The 20,664-nt window shown below is 38.6% G+C and overlaps 1 protein-coding gene across 4 annotated transcripts in view; it reads left to right on the forward strand.

Moving 5' to 3' along the window:
* Positions 1-20,664, forward strand: part of LOC122787576 (apoptosis-inducing factor 3-like) — a 1,199,414-nt gene that overhangs the window by 463,970 nt on the left and 714,780 nt on the right. For all 4 annotated transcript variants that reach the window (XM_044054360.1, XM_044054361.1, XM_044054359.1 and 1 more), the window contains one exon: positions 4,423-4,509. In XM_044054360.1, coding sequence (XP_043910295.1) covers positions 4,423-4,509 — 87 coding nt within the window. The remainder of the gene's footprint in view (positions 1-4,422; positions 4,510-20,664) is intronic.

Genomic DNA, 20,664 nt, shown 5'->3' on the forward strand with positions numbered 1-20,664 from the left:
TAGTGTAAGACTAGATGGAAGAAACATTAGAAGGTTAAGGAAGTATAGAAAGGCTAGAGTAGAAAGTATGTGGTGCAGGAAGGGAGGTAGGATAGATCAAGAAAAAGTCTATTAAGACTGGGAAGAAGGGAATGGAAAAGAGTGCTAAGATGGCATGGAGCATAGGCAGATCAATTATTGGTTAGATATTCTTTCAGCCTAGCCTTGAAGGGATAGTAGTGGGGTATAAGTCTGATTGATTCTGTGGTATTATTCCATGATTTGGGACATGATTGCCTTAAAAAACTGCAGGGAGAAATTATACACTACTCCTCAGGATCCCTAACAGCAGAAAGAGTAGAAGATGAAGAATGTTGAGTCTTCTGCTTCTTTTTCTTAGTAGTGTCAGCATGGATGTAACTGGGACGATCGGGCCCCTAACGTACCTCAGTCAGGGCACCAGGAACTTCTTCCTGGACCAAAATTTGATGTGTTCCCTCTGGTTCCTCAGATACAGTAAACTATGATTCCCCCTTAATGGCCAGTCTAGATGTCTGATTGGTCGAGCAAGATGTGCAAAGATGCTGTGCTTTATCAGTCTCCAACAGGGTTGCAACAGCAGGAGTAATGGAAAACAGTGGGAAGTCTAAGTGCTCACCAAGTACCACAGCACAGATGTCTGGGTATGACAGGACAATAGAAGCTTCGAGCTTCTAATCTGAGTTTCTTTTTTGGCTGTTTTGGGACATCTGACTGGGAAGGTTCAGAGGCCTTCTTTACCCCCTCAATCTCCTTAAGTCTGTAGTATTCAAGGTATATGTTGAGAGAAGATAAGCAACTCCTTAATGGTTTAGGCACAAAAGACAGACAACTGGAACACTCTTTATACTTACGAATGGGCCTTAAGCCGAAAAGACATTTAGTGTGGCTATCTTTATAAGGTATCTGGCTCTCACAGTCACATTTTCCCAAACTAGATAAAATGAAAATAGAAATGTTTTGTCAAAAGTGAAGGAAAGTACAAATTTCCCCTAATGGGGGATACTTATCTGCCCACACACACTAGATACTTGCACAGGTGCATGGCTGACAGACCAGCGTGAAAATGAAGTCTCAATGTACAGGATGGCAGCAGGAAAGTTCTGAGGATTTTCATGGCTGGAATTCCTTTATGTACAGCTTCACAATCTCACAGTTGGAGCATATCTCATGTATATGGTAAGAGACGAATTAATAAAAGTAACTTGATTTGTGTGACTGTATTGGATTTGTATGGTACTGCGAAACCGGACGTAGTATTTAAGTAGTGTTTTGCTTGACACTGTATTATATGTTTTACTTGGAAATCGCTTGGCTTGTTTAAATGTTTCGATTGGTAACATTTGAAGAAATGTCTGGTGTCATATTCTTGAGTGTTTTGTACTCTTGTTTTCGTAGCAGTGTTTGGCCTCCAGCACTTTTCCTCAGTTGCACTGTAGGTTTTTACTATCAAAGATGGACACCACTGAAGAAGATAAAGTTTCCCTCACTGTATTAAATCTTATTCATGGGTTAAAGGATGATTCAGAACGATCTCACAGCTGTCTAGACACTGTTGGTATTAATGTTTAAGAGACATTGTTACTTATGACAGTGGCATCTTTCCATGTGGAAGGAATTAATATTTTCTGTTTAAAAATGAATAAGGAAAATATTGAATACATTAATGGTGTAAAACACGTTCCTACTGGAATTTATTGTTCCCCAACTTTATGTGGTTTATTGTGTTTCATGAGTCAGTGATACCTTTGTGGGGCAAACAAAGCATGTAAATCATGTATTGAGGAGCATACCAGATTGTTTTATCATTTAAACCCTGTAACAATTGATGTCCATGTTTTTATATTATGAAAACACTGGTGATAGTTTTGTACATTAGTTTGTCACTGTTTTTGAATAGACAAATTATTTAGAATTTAATCTGATGTATGAAATTATAAGTATTTTCTAATGTGGCACCTCATGCTGTCACAGTTACTCAAGTTTAGTCTAGGTCCTTCAAGGTCAAAGGTAATGGAGGACCATAATCTATGAATGCACAGTGATTTTGAAATGAAGAGATCTGCACTCTAGCACTTCTAGATTTGCATTATTTTTTTTCCCTCAATTTTGGAACAGACTCCCACTACGTGTCAAACAGAGTACCTTATTGGCCCTCTTCAGACACATTCTGGACAATTGGCTGAGTAACCATAAATTCACACCGGGTCATTAGGTGCTGATTGTTGAAATAAGGGTAGAACTTGGCTAGGCTTGTAAGGCCCCTAGGCCCATTAGCCTAGTAACTTCCTATGTTCCTGTGAGAGGATGATGCCACAGCTTTGATATGCTTCTAGGATGTATGGTGTCCTTGGCAGTATACCTCCCATATGTAGACAATAATGTAACAGTAATCAATGTAGGACATGTATCAGTCCCATGTCTTTCATCTTTTTTTTTCTATTTTTTATGTCTATTTGCTTAAATGCTTATCTATAGCTTTAACCAAGAACAATAATCTAGATATCTGCATCTATAAAATGGGAAATTATCTTAATTCTTCATCTAATGTGATCAGTACACTTTTACATTCACTGCCCCAGAAGCCCAGGATCACAGCCTTGTATTAATTTTAGCTTGCTTCTGTCCAGCTGTTCTTATCCTGTTTCACTGTAAAGCCTGGATACCTTGCAAAAAAGGAAAAAGTAGGTTCTTGGTTTAGCAAATGTAACAGTCACTGATAAGACTCCCCCCTGCAAAAAAAAAAAAAAAAAAAAGTCACATTTAAAACACCCTGAATGCATGCCATACAAAACTGTTTTACAGCATTTACAGCATAATGTGCAATTTACATTATGAATGTTTTATAGAACTTCTAAAAGAAAAATATACTGTTTTACTTGCAGTTACTTCAGGTCCCCTCATTGTCTTTCTAAACAGTACTGGCACAAAGTGGGAAATATGCTTTATAGTTCATACACCTGTTTAACGCAGTCAACTTGCAAAGCCATATTTTTACATGTCTATTCATATATCCAATGGGAATGATGCATTGCAATCTTTTTTTTTTTTCACTAATTTTCTGTTGTGGGCTGCAGTTGTACATGGATGAAGTTTGCATAGGTGGCACATTACATTTTCTTCAGTGTCATCCAGTTACCTTCATACTGCAGCTGATAAGGTCCAGTGATCTGTCTGCTGAGAACAGATGGCTGGTGTGCAGGTACATTTTCTCACACTGTATACACTTCATAAGTGCAGGCTGTATTACAAAGTGAAATGGAATCAAAAACTGGTAACATACACTTGTCTGGACCAGCTGTGCAGCAAATTGTTGGTGCCCTGATTGTGCCTCAGATGCTTTAGGTTTCGTTACTGGCTAGATCCTGGTAGAGCTGTCTAGCAAAGAATAGGTGTAAGTGGCCAAAGTTAACTCGGCAATCAAGGGAGAGGGAGTTGGTTTATGGCCTGCTCCAGAACTCATCTTGTGGATATCCCAGTAATGCACTCTAGCACACAGGGACTCTGGGTTGCTGCAGGCTTTGCCTGTGAGTGCATGCACTCTGGCTGACCACTGCAAATGTTGTGGAGGGGCACATTTGCAATAACTCATAGTAGTCATGCACATATGACTCCTCCTAAACTAGAATTGAGAGGCTGTAAAGAACATTAGAGATCTTTTAATGAATGAGAGACAATGCCCGTGGCAATCTACTTTACCTCCTGGCATGTTATCACTTCCAGAAGTAGGAAGAAATTAACCAGATAGGAATGTGGCTTGATGTACATGAGGGATAGATGATATTAAGAAAAGGACTCATCTGAAGAAACAGACTTTGAATCCAGTCTTGTGAATATTGTGTTGCCAGCCGAGACACAGACTGCATCCCTAGTGAGTTGAAAAAAAATTCTTTAGGTTCATTCTGATGATAGCATATCCGTGGAATATGTGACTGTCACAGTTGGTAGGACATCATGGCCTACCAAAATAACAAACTGGCAGAGAGATAAATCTTGGGAGAAGAGTTTTTGTGGTTTGAATTTACTTGTTTTGGGTCTTGAAAGGATTCTGGTTTACTTATTAAACTTGAATGTCTTTTGCTGTGGAAAGTGGAACATTAAAATAATGTTAAATGTTTGACTGCGTGCATCATATTGCCTGACATATCATTTGTCCCACTAGTAGATAATTTGTACACATGGTATTGGAGGTACTACACAGCCAAACCCCGCTGTTAAACTAGTTCTATAGTGTCACTAGTATCTGTCTTTTATTTACAAGACCAAGTACACTTACTGCGTGTGTGGGGGGTGCAAGTGAGTAGCACCTGGTATCACTGTAGATTACTGGTTTAGAATAAAGGCATTTAAACGGTTCTAGATGTCAGGAATTATGTTTTTGTCCTTTCTTTTTAATATCTGTAGGCAATGAATATGAAGACTGAAAGCATTTTATTGCGACCAGGTGATTTTTTTGCTGCTCATGATATTGAAGTATGGACAGACAAGGAGGTGAGCTTATCTTTTGGTATTCTGAATTTATCAGGAAGGGTGACAACCCCCACTGAAAAGCTGTTATTATATGGAATGATTTTTATCACTTTGAATTTTTCACTTCATTCTTAATCATATATTGTGGCAAACAGCTGGACTTTGACAACTGCCAAGAAAGTGAGTCATAAATGTTGTCTAGTTTTATTTGTCATTATGGTTTCATTGTTTGTTATAGATCGATTCAACAAAAGTAATGAGACTGTGACAGTCACAGGTTCAGTCGCACTGCAGGATAAATCCACAAAAGGGATTGTCGATTTTTTTGTCTCTTCACAAAGTAAAAGGACCTCATCTAAATAGTTAAAACATTCTTAAGTTCAGCTATTTAAAAATTCTCACTTGTCTTGTGACCTATTTTTTGGTGAATCTGTCCGAGACAATGACTTTAATAAATTAACTTAATACAGTTAAAGTTGCTAATACAAATAGTCAAAACTAACTCAAAAGTAATAATTATAAACATGAAAAATAAAAATATATTGTAATAGAACCATGAGTAATGCATACATAAAAGTAGGAAATATTCACTGTTTAGGAGCTCTCATTTCAACACTCACTGGGTGTGGAGACATGATCATTAATTTCTGGAAACCTAATAACATTCAACCTCATTTGCCAAATAAGTTCTCTATATTTGATTCTGTTCTTCCAATTACTGTTGCTTGGATTATCAACCTTTACACCATATAATGCCTGTGTTAGGGCATTGGCATTATCCTTCTGCCTTATTGCATAAGTGTATTGGCAAATCCTATGTCATCAAAAGTGCATAGTTTTGCCAACATAAAATGTGTCAGCTATTGTGTGCTTAGCTACATAAACAATCCATTCAGTCCAACAAGTCCTACTTCACTTCTACATTTGTTAGTTTTGATAACTTTTATATTAGCAGCTTTAGTAGTGTTGCTATATTCAGGGTAATGTAACTTTCAGATTCATGAAAAGTAGTCAGTATAATGGTTCACCTTTTAGATCATCTGACTTAATTATGTTTTAACTAGTCTGATGGAGTCTTGATATATATATATATATATATATATATGTGTGTGTGTGTATTTACATTAGTTTGTGTGCATGTATTTATATTAAATAAGACATTTCAGAGGAAATACTTGAATTTTTACCATCTAATGGATAATGAGTTGTGACCATGGACCTTGTATCTGAGGTGGCTTTTTTGTAACTTGCTTGCAGTACTGCTGAAATAATGGTTCCAAATTTATTTCATCTGTAAAAGCATTATGAACTGTACTTGTAAAAGAAAGAAATATATATGTGCTGTTAAACCTGAATGTCATCTAACAGATGGTCTTACTCGTTAGAGCATATTCTGCTATGAGATTCACTTACACGTTTTAATTAAGACACTCTCTGTCCCGGTATATCATTCTTTTTTTCAGAGTGGGTTAGAACCTGAATGGTCATTTTCATACCCTCCTCCTTTAGTAGGTGTGAAGAAAATAATATGAGAGGAAAAAAATATTGGCAAGCCTACCAGTGTTGAGGCTATAACTTTTGGTTCTTTATTTTTTTTACTGAATTATCGTTTATGACGTAATCATACAGTTAGATAAATAAAAACATATTGTGTATTTTCAGTTGTAAACATACATCACGTATGATCTTCTATACAGTCAGTCAGTCAAACATTACATAGATCATTCAATTCCTGTCTTCCCTTAACCCTCATTCCTCTTCCAAAACATTATTCTGCATGTACTCTCACGGTTCCCATTTTTCTATGCAATTTGCTCCTATCCTTTTCTAAAGCTCGCACTTCCTGTTAATTTTTCTCTCTTACTATATTCTAGTACAGTCAGTTTATACTTCCATTTTCTAGTAATTGCTTTTTTTGGCTTGACACCAGAATTAAACTTAGCAAGGTCTTACTCTGTCTTTTCAATTTCGATTCTATATCACAAAAAAAATCATGTCCTTGGTTATACCGGTTTGCTCACTGAGTATGTCTGACAGAATAATTTGCAGGGAATTTTAAAAGCCTGTCATCTCATTGCACTCCCAAAAAATATGTCCCCAGTGACCTCTTTTTCCCCATCACATGTGCAACATTTCCAGTCTGCCTGAGGAAAGATTCTCTGGAGTCTGCTTGTGGTGAAACACTTCCAAGCAAAAATCCCAAATCTTCGAGACTTTGTTACATATTTGGGAAAGATAGATGCATCCTCCCATTGTTTCTTTTTGAATTGCTAATCCAATCTCCTTTTCCAGTCATTTGCAACCTTAACTGATTGATTCTTGTGGTTTTCTTGCAGTATTTTCTATGCCCAACTGGGGTGCAGCGGTAGCGTTGTTGCCTCACAGCAAGAGGTTCTCCTGTCAGATTCTCAGCTGGAGTGCGGGGAGTGCCTTCTCTGTGGAGTCTGCATGTCCTCCCCACAGTTGGGTGGCGTTCGAAAGACTTGCGTAAATGGGTGTGCCTTCGTTGAAGGTTGGATATCGAGCTGGCACCTCGGCGTTCGTGAAAATCTACTGCCAGTCATTAGCAGACCGGAGATCTGCTGTGGTGACCCCTAACCAGGAAAAGCCGAAAGACAAACAACAAAAACATTTTCTATGCCCAACTAATTATTGATTTTTTAGCAGCAACTTCTGTTCTAGATTCTGTAAGAACTGTACCAGTGCTGGTCTTAGGATCCCCCTACTCCTTCCTCTTTGCCTATACTCTGATATCAATTCTTGATAGGGAAAGCAGTCTCTAGTCTGCAGTCCATATGTATTCTTGGCCTGTCTAATTATTTGCTTCAAATAGCTTAGTTCCTTCTCCAGTTTTCTCCAGTAAATTCCATTCCCCTCTTACCTGTTGTCTGTACCCCTAATTACAGTCAGCCCTATAGGCAGAATCTCCTTTCTCCATTCTAATGTTGGCTTAGTTCTTAGAATACTTTCTGCTACTTTATGAACATAATATTCTTTATGGTTATTGTTATTCTCATTAAGGATCTGTATACAGAATAAAAGTCTGTCCTTATTTCTTGAGCTTCCTCACTCTTTCATCATCAGCATTCCTTTCCACTTTTAAAATATAGCTTTCTGCTTGTGCTTTATATAGGGGCCTTAACTGTGCAGCTCTGACATACCCCTTCAAATCAGGTAATCCCCAAACCACCTTGTTCTATTGGAAAGATCAGTTTATTCCACTTGACTCTTGCCCTCTTCCCCTCCCAAAATCCTTCAGCCAGTCTTTAATTGCTATTTGTAACATTTCTTCTGATTGATAAAAATGCTTCCCCTGTGCCTAAAACTAAAAGGACTAAAAACGTTTTTGCTGCATATATCTTGCTCTCCATATCCATAAAACAGAGCTTCCAATTGTTCAGTTTTTGTATTAACTTTTGTTTAGTCTCTTCCCATATAACTGTGGCTGCCATAACAGAATAATTTTTAACCCATACTGCTAAGTACGTCATTTTGTCATATCCCCATAAATATGGGTATTGCTGAACCAATTTGTGCGTGGGTACATAGTTTACAGTTATTGTGTTTGTTTTATCTTCAATTATGTTTCCCAAAAAGACTTGAAACTGTCTCGGAATATTCCACAACAAGGAAATGCCATTTTTTGTTTTATAAAGTACAAAAAATATCATTTGCAAATTAAGACCTATTTTCTTGATTACCATACCAATTATATCCTTGAATTTGAGTCCCTTATTTTCTTTGCCATTGATTTTAAATTTAATGCAATATACAAAGGGGAAAGAGGACAGCCATGCCTGGTTCATCTGTTCAAATAGAACCTATCAGAGAGGACCCCCCCCCTTTAATATTCACATATGGTCTCTCGTATATCCTCTTAATTAACCTTATTGTGTCAGGGAATGCAAATGCTTCCATTGCCCTACTCCTAAAATCCTAGCTTACTCCGTCAAATGCTTTCCTGTAGTTTGGTTCTACATCACCATTTTATCTCATCTCCCAACTCCAGTCTCTGGTTCATTTACAACATATTTCTGTTTTTTTTTTCTAGTCCACTCCTATGCTTTTCTCTGTGTCTCAAACATTTTCCTTTGGAAAAAGGTTCACTGGCAAAGTCTCTCTGTGAGCTTTATTATCAGTAGAATAAGAAACAGAGTCCCCTTCTATTTGATAGCTCACTTTTTTGTTGGGCAGACTTTATTTCCTCCTTAGCATGTTCTGCATCAGAAAATGACTTTGACCCTCGAGGGAAAATATTCTGAAGATAGCTGGATACAGCAGCTTGAATCTCACATCTGCCTCTCAACATTACCGCATTGTTGAAATACATTTACTCCTGTTATGCCTGGTGTACAGTAAGTAATCATTTTCCACAAGCACTCTACTGTCTTCAACTTTTAGTACTTCCTCCTTCTGACACAGTTTTGTCATAATCAACTTTTTCTGCTGGTAGGGTTGCATCTTTACTAATAGAGGTCTTGGCTGCTTTCTCATGGCCAGGTTTGGAGTATACACACGACATGCCCCTTCACCTAACAACAACTGCTGTAAAATTAGTTATAAGATAGTACTGCATTTTATTTTTTCTGTTTTATTGTTTCATTGAATATTGTGTTAAAAACAGTACTGCATTTATCTGCTTATTTATTTGTTCACTGAAAATTGTGAGCTCGCTCTCTGTCTGCAGTTAGTTTTCCCTGCTGCTGTTCTGGTATTAATCTTGGTGGCTTTGGAACTGACCGCCCCTCCTGTACATTTGTGTTTGAACGCTCCTCCTCTTAGGCCCATCTCATTTGCTCACTCAACCGAGTACATTGAGATCATATTTTGATTTCAGACGCTCCTACCATTCCCATCTGTTCAGCCCTAGCCCAGCTCTATCCTAGTCTAGTCTCATTTGCTCATCTTGCCTAATACAGGGAGAACATCTGAGTAGGCATACCCACTTAGGCCCTGAACTTGTCTGATTGAAGACTGCTGGAACAGGGCTCAGTTCTGTTTTTTTTTTTTACTGGTTAATTGGGTAATTTGTTTAAATCAGTTTGCTTGTTTTCAATTGTTATATATAGAAAAATAGAAAAAAAAAAATAAAACAAAATCAAATTTGCACTTTATCTGCTTTTACTGTATTTGTGTTTCTTCCTACTTTATTACCTTAATTTGCTTTTGCCTCATCTTAAAAGTACTCAATTGTGTTTATTCTGCTGCATTTATTACTGCTTGGTAGTAGCCTGATTAAATTGTAATTGCTATTCGAAGTCCTTTGGTTAAAGCACTTGGGCTTCAGACCAGTTGCTTTACATTAAGAAGGTTTGTGGTCTGCACCGTTGTGGCAGGACAGGTAGCTTACATCCTTCTAAGTTGGGAATTGCTGATTGAAGGCTCATTGTCTGTTATTCTAAAAGTGTATTAGTTCTGGTTTAAGCACTTGGGCTCTGGGCCAGTTATTTTACATTAAGAAGGTTTGTGGTCTGCACTGTTGTGGGAGGAGGGGCTAGATTCTGCCCTTCTGAGCTGGGAATTTCTGGCCAAAGGCTTACTGTGCCTGCTTATTTGAACTGTTTTTCTGATATCGGTGCACCTTGTCTGCTGTAGCATAGACTAGATTCAGGCCTGCTGAATCTAGCTTTGTTTGTATAACTTGAGCACTAATCAGGCCATCTTTTTTGGAGACTGTTCCCCTGCACCCTAGTGGCAGGAGTGTGTGGTTAGAACTTGTCTGATTGACAACTGTTGGAACAGGGCTCAGTTTTGAGTTTTTTTTTACTGGTTAATTGGGTAATTTGTTTAAATCAGTTTGCTTGTTTTCTATTGTTATAAAAAAATGCACTTTATTCATCTGCTTGTACTGTAATTGTGTTTCTTCCCTTTTTATTACCTTATTTTGTTTGTGCTTCTTCTTAAAAGTACTCAATTGTATTATTCTGCTGCAGTTATTACTGCTTTGTAGTAACCTGATTAAATTGTAACTGTTATTCTAAGCCTTTTGGTTTTACATTAAGAAGGTTTGTGGACTGCATTGTTGTGGCAGGACAGGTACCTTACATCCTTCTAAGCTGGGAATTGCTGATTGAAGGTTCAGTGTCTGTTCTAAAAGTGTATTAGTTCTGGTTTAAGGACTTGGACTTCAGGCCAGTTATTTTACATTAAGAAGGTTTGTGGTCTTCACTCTTGTGGGAGGAAAGGCTAGATTCTGCCTTTCTGAGCTGGGAATTTCTGGTTAAAGGCTTATTGTGCCTGCTTATTTGAACTGGTTCTTTCTGAAATGTGTGCGCCTTGTTTGCTGTAGCCCAGAAGTTAGTAGTTTATTGGCCATTTTTGGCTAATTTCTATCTCTTTAATTTCCCTGCTATAAAAACCGCATTTGCGCATTTTTTTGTGCTTGTATTCAGCTCAGAATGTGCCTGCTAGGTGTCCTGCAGAGTTCTACAGCAGCAGAGAGACTTTGGAGTGAAGTATCATTTTCCTGCATTTTCTTGCTGTCTTTAACTATTTCTGTCTAAAACACCAATTTTTTAGTGTTTCTGTGATTTAAAAAGCTTGTTTCTGCAACATATTGTACTTATCTGCTGCCTACACTTGAACTAAGTCATTTTTGTGTTTAAATAATCTGTTTAACTATTGTAGGCTACACACTAAAGTGCGATAACCATTTCTGTGCATTTAAAGTTTTTTTTTTTTATTGTATCTGCTTTATTTTCTGGAAAAAATATATATATACTTGTTTCCCGCCTTTCTGAACTAGTATAGTCTAGTTTTCGGGTTAATGCTGAATTCAGGGCTATGTTACAAGTTTCTGTGTTGCCCATACCTTACTTGGATAGAAGGAAGTTTCTCTGTTCACCTGTGTGAGAGGGAAGCTTTGAACAGCCTATCTGTTCCTGAAGAAGTGGTTTCAGCCCAGAAGTTAGTAGTTTATTGGCCATTTTGGGCTAATTTCTATCTCTTTCGTTTCCCTACTATAAAAACTGCATTTGTGCGGTTTTGCATGCCGAGCAGCTAGGGTTAAACTATTCCCAGCTCCACGAAGTCTACTCTTCAATTTGTGCCTTGAAGCTAGACAAACTTTCAACTTAAGCACTCAAACCATTCATTTCATAGCCCAGCACTTGCTCAGAACTCATAGCAAGCACTAATTAACCCTAGCACTAGACCCCCCCCCACACTGTCCAGAAGGACAAGGCTCTCTATTTGTCCCTACCAGTTAACCAATAAAACAGCTCACTTTACCTATTCAGGAATGTCCAAATGGCAGTTTCAGGTGTACTTTGCAGTCCAACTGGTGAATCTGGGCATTTTGAGGCAATGTTACAACTGCCTCATGTACATAGATAACCCTCTCCTCCTACCACCAAACACTAATATATGCGAGAGATGCAATTATACAGCCAAACTGGAGGCAATGCTCTCTCAACCCAAGACTGGAACTGACAGTCAAGAGGAGAAGGAAAATACTTGCAACACACCACCATCTCAAATAGACCTACTAAACCAACACACATAAATACACAAAAGCATACTCGGAGGCTCTAAATAAAAATCTGCAAAAGCAACAGAGACCTCCAAAGCAGACACCCAAGCAACCTCCATACCCCATCACAAACCATGAAACACATATTTCACATAATCAGTGTGCCATGCAATCACAGAACTTAAGGCAAAATAAAATACCCAACACACTAGTAATAGGCGACTCTATAGTCAGGCACACTGATGTCCCACTGACTAGGCTGGACAAGGAGAAGGTTACAGTCAGCTGCCTGTCGGGCGCCAGGATCCACCACATAACACAAGCACTCAGGTCGCTCCAGAACAAGTACAGATATGACTTTGTCATTATCCATGTTGGTGTGAATGACCTGAGACGTACCTCCCTGGGCTACATGAAAAGAGACATGGAAGAGCTCTCTGATCATGTAGCCGAGGCCGATATGACCCTGACCCTGAGTAGCATCCTGCCCTCACCAAGAATGATGCCACAGTATAAAGAAAAAATTATCAATTTCAACAATTGGCTATGTTTCTGGTGTCTTTCAAAGGGGGTCCAGTATCTGTCCGCCTGGGATGACATGCTCGACAGGCCATGTTGCTTCACAAGAGATGGCTTGCACCTGTCACCCTTAGGCTTTCGAATACTGGCCAAGGCTTTTGCAGCTCCCGTAGTGCCTTTTTTAGGCAATGCTCAAAATACAAACCACTACCGTAAATAGCACAAGTAATCAAAAACTGAGGGTAATGCTACTCACCGCCAGAAGTCTAAACCTCAAAATGCATGCACTCGAGGCACTCCTCAGTATGGAGAACATCAGTATATGTGTAGTAACAGAAACCTGGTTTAAGGCTCCAGAGAGCACCCCAGCACTACCAGGCTGTAACTCGTACCATAGTTTTCAGCCACAGAACCCAGACCGAAACACAAAAGGTGGAGGTGTTTCCATATTCATCAAGGATAACCACACCTCCAGGTTAGTGGCGCAGCACAATGCCTCGGAGATCATCCATGTGCAACTAACAACGGCAAAACTGCAATTCAAATTGTAGCTTGCTACAGATCACTCGCCATGACCCAGGAACCCATTCCACATTTCTGGAGACACTGTAAAAATGAAGGTCCTACCAAAACCCCTGATACTGGGTGATTTCAATTACCCAAACATTAACTGGGAGAACTACTCAAGTACTAACTCCCTTGCCAAATGCTTCCTAGAATTTATAAACTTGAATGCCCTAGATCAACTGGTCAACACCTCCACCAGAGGTGACAACATATTGGACCTGGTCATCACCAACATGGGCGACCGGTGTTCTACACTGGAGGCCAACCCCTCGATGGTTAGATCAGACCATAGACTAATCACTCTGGGTATCCACATTCCATCCCCACCCCCAGTCAAGGAAACCACTGTGAAAAACGTTTCAAAAGCAAACTTCACATTACTTAAGACCGAGGTGGAAAGGTTCACAGCCCCCATGCTAAAGGGCAACGCTGTCCAAGCTGCTGAATCCCTTACAAAGGCACTCTATGAGCACCTGCAAGAATGCATGGATCGTGCTATCCCAAGCAAAACCAAGACTCACTCCTCCAAGAAAAGGAAACCAGTCTGGTGGACCCCTGCCATAAACTAGCTATACAATAGAAGGAGGAATCTAGTACAGAAAAGAGTAAAATCCTAAGAAGGAAAGACATACCTGATCAGTATCAGCAAAAAACTACGATTCCTCATAAAATCATCCAAGGCTAGCTTTGAAAGAAAAAATTGCTGAGGACTCCAAAGATGACCACAAAGCATTCTTTAGCTATGTCAAGAACCTAAGTGGAAACTCTCAAATCTGCTCTGAGTTAGTGCAGAATGACACAAAATACACTGAACTGACTGATATTGCCAACATTCTGGCAGACAGGTTTAGTGCAAACTTCACCCCCTAAAGGGCCAATAACCATACCAGAAAAATGTAGAGCCCCGGCAATCACTGAAACACAGTTTAAAACAGCTGTATCCAAAGCCAAAAATACAGCTTCATTGGGACTGGACTGTGTCCCAGGCTGTCTTGCACGAACCCCAAAATGAACTAACCCCTCAACTAAACACACTGTCCAAACTCAGCCTCTCTACAGGCTATGTACCCATAGAGTGGTGCACAGCAACAGTTATCCCGCTCCACAAAGGTGGAGTCACAACGGACCCCGGAAACTATCGCCCTATAAGTCTGACTAGCCTGGTCTGCAAGGCTGTGGAGCACATCATCATGGAACTCATTCACAGAGACATTGGGAACCTCCAAACATCAGACCCTACCCAGTTCGGCTTTGTTAAGGGCAGATCATGCCTCCTAAACTTGGTGGACTTCTTTGAGACAGTTACCAAGGCTTTAGACAAAGGAATGGAGGTCCACATAGCCTACCTAGACCTCGCAAAGGCTTTCAACACCATTCCCCATTCTGGTATTATAGACAAGCTCACTAGCCTGAACATAAACCCCCTACGTCACGAGATGGGTTACCAGTTGGCTCACTGATAGAACCCACATTGTCAGAGTTGCAGGCTCTAGGTCCAACTCTAAACCGGTTACAAGTGGCGTCCCCCAGGGCTCAGTTCTGGGACCCCTCCTGTTTGGTATATACTTCTGTGAGGTATAGGCAAGCACAGGAGGACTATAGCTGACCAAGTTCGCAGATGACTGCAAACTGAGGGCCATAATTGACTCTCTGGCTGATACAGACATCCTCCAGAAGGGTCTCACTGAGACAGATACCTGGTGTAAAAATCATGGCCTCAAGCTAAATGCTAAAAAGTGCATAGTCATCCCCTTTGGAAAAAACAAAGTACCCGTGAACTACTACATACATGGTAGTCCCCTAAATACAGAAAATGTAATAAGGGATCTGGGGCCCAAGTAGATGGTAATCTCTCCTTTGATAATCATATTGCCAAGGTAGTTAGAAAATACTTCTATGTGGCCCACCTAATCACAAAAGGGTTCGCATGTAGAGCAAAAGAGGTTATTGTGCCCCTCTAGTCATCACTCATCAGACCCGTCATAGAGTACAATGCCCCATTTGGGATGTACCTTGCAAGACACCTGCAGCAGCTGGAAAGACCACAGAAGTACCTCACCAAGAGGATTACTGGCCTCAAACAGATGCCCTATGCAGCCCGACTGAAGAAACTCCAGCAGTACTCTGTTGTGTACCACTTACTCAGATGTGATCTCTGCCTGACATACAAGGCCATGTCCAACCCAGAATTGATGGACATGCTCCACCTAACAAAAAACAATCCCGAACAGCCACACGCTCTAGGGATCTAAACCTCACCACAACGATAAATAGGATGTGCTGGTGGGATAGACTCTTGTCCCAGAGACTCCCCATGCTTTGGAACAGGATTCCAATCTACATTAGGCAGAGCCCCTCACTAACACTCTTCAAGAGAAACCTTGACGAGTGGATGGGAAACAGAAAATTTACCCCGGGGAACACTGCAGTGGCTCTGCTGGACAGAGGAACAGGGAACTAATGGCTCTGCTGGACAGAGGCACAGGGGGTGGCGAAAGCCAACACATTCTGGCTAGGCTTACAGATGCCCTTGGACAGATAGCCTAGTACTTACCTATGAAACCTATACCAGTCCAGTTGCTTATTTGTGCTTTCATTAAGTAATACAGTCTCTTCTTTCCATTTTTTCTGGTATAAAAGAAAATCTCAGGTTTTCCCTACTTGCTTTGTTCTTTAATTCTGCCATTTTTGAAACATCTCTTCTTGAGCAACCTCATACTCAGCCAGCCTTTTCTTCATTTCACACTCTGATTTTTGCAGGTTTATCAGTTCATCTGAATGTCTGTTTAAAGCTTCTTTCATTTTGTCCAGCCTTTTGGTATTTGAGTTGATGTACTACTCCAGTGTTTCATTTATTTTAATCAGTTCTGAGTATATTTAATTTATTTTTCTTATAGAGTACTGGAAGCCATATCTTGTCCCAAAGCTGGAGCTTGAACTGCTTTTTGGTGAACAGCTCCATGATTTTTCCCAGGTGGTGTTTTCTTTTCAATTTTTGTGGTTGATTTTCTTTCAGGTTCTGTAAATTTCTTCTCTGCTGGCATCTAGGCAGTGCACTTACTAGCCGGTAAAAGAAATTTTCCCAAAAAGACACTCTCAGTGACTCTGTTTTCTCAATTTCTGTTTTCATACTGGGAGAGCTGAAATTAAACTGTTTACTCAATGTGTAGACAACTTGTAAGTCCACTTATTCTTTGTTCTTGGTGCTTTTCAGTATAAATTATCTTGGTGTTGCAGTACCAGATGGGGGTGGGAGGGGAGACTGAAGCATCATATCACTACAATGACTTGTAGAAATGTATGAGAACTGTAATCTAGTGGCTACAAAAACAAAATGGTTGATTTATGTCATACTTGCCTTGTACAGAAATATGCATTCTTGTAAGGTCCTATCTGCACTGAATGGGGGTGGAAAATGTGTTAAAAGCAGCCACCACACAACTGTGGCATTGTGGTGGGCTACATATGTGCATACAGTTTTTGTCAGCTGGAATGGAGAGATGGCCAGAAACTGAAAGTAATGTAAGGTCTGATAGCAGCTAACAGCTGCCTAGGTTGCCTTCGCTGAATAAACTGCTCTTTCTGATTAATCAGTATACTACAACTTACTGTTCTTTGCTAATCAGTAATTTATCTTGTCCCACATTTTCCCACTGTTTTTGCACCCATATCTCCTTCAAGAAGAGCTTTTCCATTGCTCTGTCATTTAAATCGCATATTATATTTAGTTTTATTGTTTCTGTGCCCCCGGCTTCTAATTACATTCCTTTGTTTTTCACATCTGAAACATTAGTGTTAGATTTTTTAGTTCATTTGCATGTTTTGTTTATGTAGTCTGACTTCTTTCCTGTAAGACATTTAAGTTAACCTCAATAAGTGTGACTTTGTAAGATTGTTATTAAGAACCTGTAGTATTTATTAACTTTGTCTGACAAATGATGCCTTGTTTTCTTATATGGGTGATGATTTCCATACGAATCCAACATTTAAGTGCTTTCTAAGCATTAGGAAGAAGTTATCTGGAAGTACAATAAAATCATGAGGAATTAAAATTGCGTGCAATTAATAAAGAGCAAAAACAACCTAAAGTTAAAGCAGCTAAAAGCAAATTACACACTAATTTAGGATATCATTAAAACCTGATGTTGCAAATACAGATAGTAATAAAAATTAAATGCCTATAATAAGGTTACCTAAAGAAGTGACAATTTAAAATGTGAAATAAAAGATGGTAGTGTTGTTCTAAGATTACCATCTTTTATTTCACATTTTAAATTGTCACTTCTTTAGGTAACCTTATTATAGGCATTTAATTTGTATTACTATCTGTATTTGCAACATCAGGTTTTAATGATATCCTAAATTAGTGTGTAATTTGCTTTTAGCTGCTTTAAGGCGGCCATGGTGGTGCAGCGGTTAGCGTTGCCGCCTCACAGCAAGAGGTTCTCCGGTTGGATTCTCGACTGGGGTGCCTTCTGTGCGGAGTCTGCATGTCCTCCCTGTGGTCACGTGGGTTTCCTCCGGGTGCTCCGGTTTCCTCCCACATCCCAAAGACATGCAGTAGGTGGATTGGACACTCTAAATTGGCCCTAGGTGTGAGTGTGTGCGTACATGTGCCTTCTGTGGAAGGTTGGGCGCCGGGCTGGCAACTCGACACTGTAAAACTCCACTGCCAATCATGAGTGGACAGATGATCCGCTGTGGCGAACCCTAACCGGGAAAAGCCGAAAGAAGAAGAAGAAGTGTTCTAAGATTAAGGTGAGATAAATCCCCACATAATATAATAGCATGTTTGAAATTCCAACAGAAAGCATTTGACTCCATGTTACACATTAGCAGTATCTGAGGCACATTATACTAACCACTGTGTTTTACAGATTGTTTGGTCTGACATAGTCAGCTGATGGATTAACAGTAGTTAGAAGCATATCTCTATTGTCACAATATGGGTAAAAAGACATACCGTGCATTATAATGTTAAACAGATACCTGTAACAAAAGCATATTCAACATCATTTTAGTTTCTTTTGCTGTGAACAGTTTCCACTACTGTCAGGACACTGAAGTACAGGGTGTGGCTAGGATGCTGACAGGTTGACAGCACATTTTCTTAGCTCTGCTATCGAGGTAATATTTCTGACAGAAAAATGTGAAAAGTGGGACTTCTAGACTTAAACTCATTGAGTAACTTCTACTACAGTCTTTGGAAGTCCACATTGGATTACGTTATTTTAATTTTTTGATTTTTCTGTCAGAATTCAAGCAGAAAGGGCTCTGATTTCTCTTCAGAATGAGTTATTCAAAGAACACTTCACAGGACCAGATAATGAAGAATGAACTAGAAACTTTATCTACTATGCAGGCTGTATCATTAAAGTTCTACAGAATGTACAATAAACTTGACTCCTTTAAAGAAAAACACACAAAACAAATGGAGCAGTTACAAGAATTAATAATGCAACATAAGACTTAGATTGCTGGCATAGAAGGGACATTAAATGATATGGAAGGCAGACTCATGGAACAAAAATATCAGCTTGATTTTCTTTCAAAACAAAGTACTTATTTATTAAACAAACGAGATGACCTAGAAAATAGGTCAAGAAGAAACAACCTCTGCATTTATGCACAACCAGAAAAGACTGAAGGTGATAGTATGGTAAATATTCTCACAGCCTGGCTTCCAAATGTTCTGAATTTACTAGAGTCTTTGTCTTATGGAATTGAAAGATTCCTTAGGTCACTGGTAGTGCCTTCATCTTCTAGTAAAGCAAGCAAAAGTCCAAAATCAATAATAGTAGGATTTATTTCTTCTCAGGACAAAGAATTGGTGCTGAAAATGGAGTGGTCAAACTCTCCTGTCAAATTTAAAGACAATATAAGAAGATTTGACAAAGACTACTCATCAGAGTTAATTTCTATAAGAAAGGAATGTTTACATTTAAGAAAAGAATTGAATAAGAGACAGGTTCATTTACTGTTCACCGCAAGGCTTAAAATCTATGTTTCTGGATGGTGCTAAAACTTCTGATACTTTGGATGCAGCTCTGTCTTAACATCTAACAAAACTTTAAATCAAACAGAAAAAAAATGGACTGGTCTTGTTTTTCTGTAAAACATCAAGCAGAGAGGAATGAATGGAAAAAAAGCAGATAAGAAGAGACCAAACAACAAGTAACTTTTAAGTAATTGTTTTACATATTTTCGCTTTTTATAGCACACCCAAGTTATTCAAAGGGAACTACACTTCAGTTAAAGGGCAAATCTATGAAGTTTCCTAACATATACAACAAAAATAAATCCCTTTTAACTAAAATACCACAATCCCATAAGGGGAAAAGGTAGACATTTTATTCTTGTTTTTTTTTACTTTCAATGTTACTACTTGACATGTAGATGATGCTTGAACTAGTAACCTGCAGATAACTATTATATCTCTAAGAAAAGCAAATAATAATAGTATAGCACATAAAACAAAACAAGGACTTATCTGCTTATACCTCTTGATAGTTTATTTTATTTTCATAATGTCAAACAAGCATTTAAAGTAAAAAAGAAAGTAAAAGAAAATGACAACTTCTAACTAAGCAGCACATCACAACGTATTTTCTTTAGTGTAATGTACACATAGAGAATTGCTTACAACTTAAAGCAGTTAAATGAACACAAACTGTTTATTTGAACATACAGAATTAATATAGATTTGTTAAGATGTTATACTCTTTATAAAAAGATATGTGCTTGTGTTTCAGAAGTTTCTCTGCGAATGCTTCATGACCTAAACTGCTTTAATGCTTGGTGTGCATTTAAAACATGATAAAGGAATGTGTTTTTCTATAGTTAAAATAAAACTCATTTCTGGTAAATGTAAACCTCTTTTAAATGCACAGAGACTTGTTTGGGCTTTACAAACAGTGACTTAGAGGGAGGGAAAGCTCTTAAACACTCCACGAGCATGGAACATGTTTAGAAGTTTTCAAATTGCTTGCTTACTTGTTCCTGGGCTTCCCACTGAGGTTGCAAGCTGAAAAGCTTGTTTTCTTGTTCTCAGGATGGAGTTTTCAATTATTAACCTATTTAGAAGCTGAAAACTCCTCTGCGACCATGCAAGTGCTCAAAAATGAAAGTAAAAGGCTCAGGCATGATGTAAGCACTCAGGTTAAAGGTATAAAATGATCTGTTTGAAATTTTCAGCTTCTTAAAGGGATATTTACCTAAAACATAAAGCTATACTAAATGAACTATAGTAAAAATGATGAGAGATTCATTAACTATTAATTTAATAAACTAATGAAAGAGAGCTACAGTATGTTTTATTTTAATTCAAATAGTCAGAAAACTGCTGTAAATAGATGATATAGAATATAGAAAGATGTGAAGCAGATAGTGCTACTACACACTAACACTGGCAGCTTTGCAGAGTTCAGTTATAAAAATGGAACTCTGTTATGTAGTTTACAAGTCTCTACTGGTCTACTATTTAACTACATTACTCTTGAAGGATAAATATTAGTTCATTTTTACTAAAATAAGTTTGATTAAAGGACAGTTCTTGAATATTATACATAAATACTAAATGTTACTGTAATTTGCTTTATTTTAATGTCAAAATAATATGA

This window comes from Protopterus annectens, chromosome 13.part0 (assembly GCF_019279795.1).
Source record: "Protopterus annectens isolate FY-2018-M chromosome 13.part0, PAN1.0, whole genome shotgun sequence".
In the NCBI taxonomy this organism is placed as follows: Eukaryota; Metazoa; Chordata; order Ceratodontiformes; family Protopteridae; genus Protopterus; species Protopterus annectens.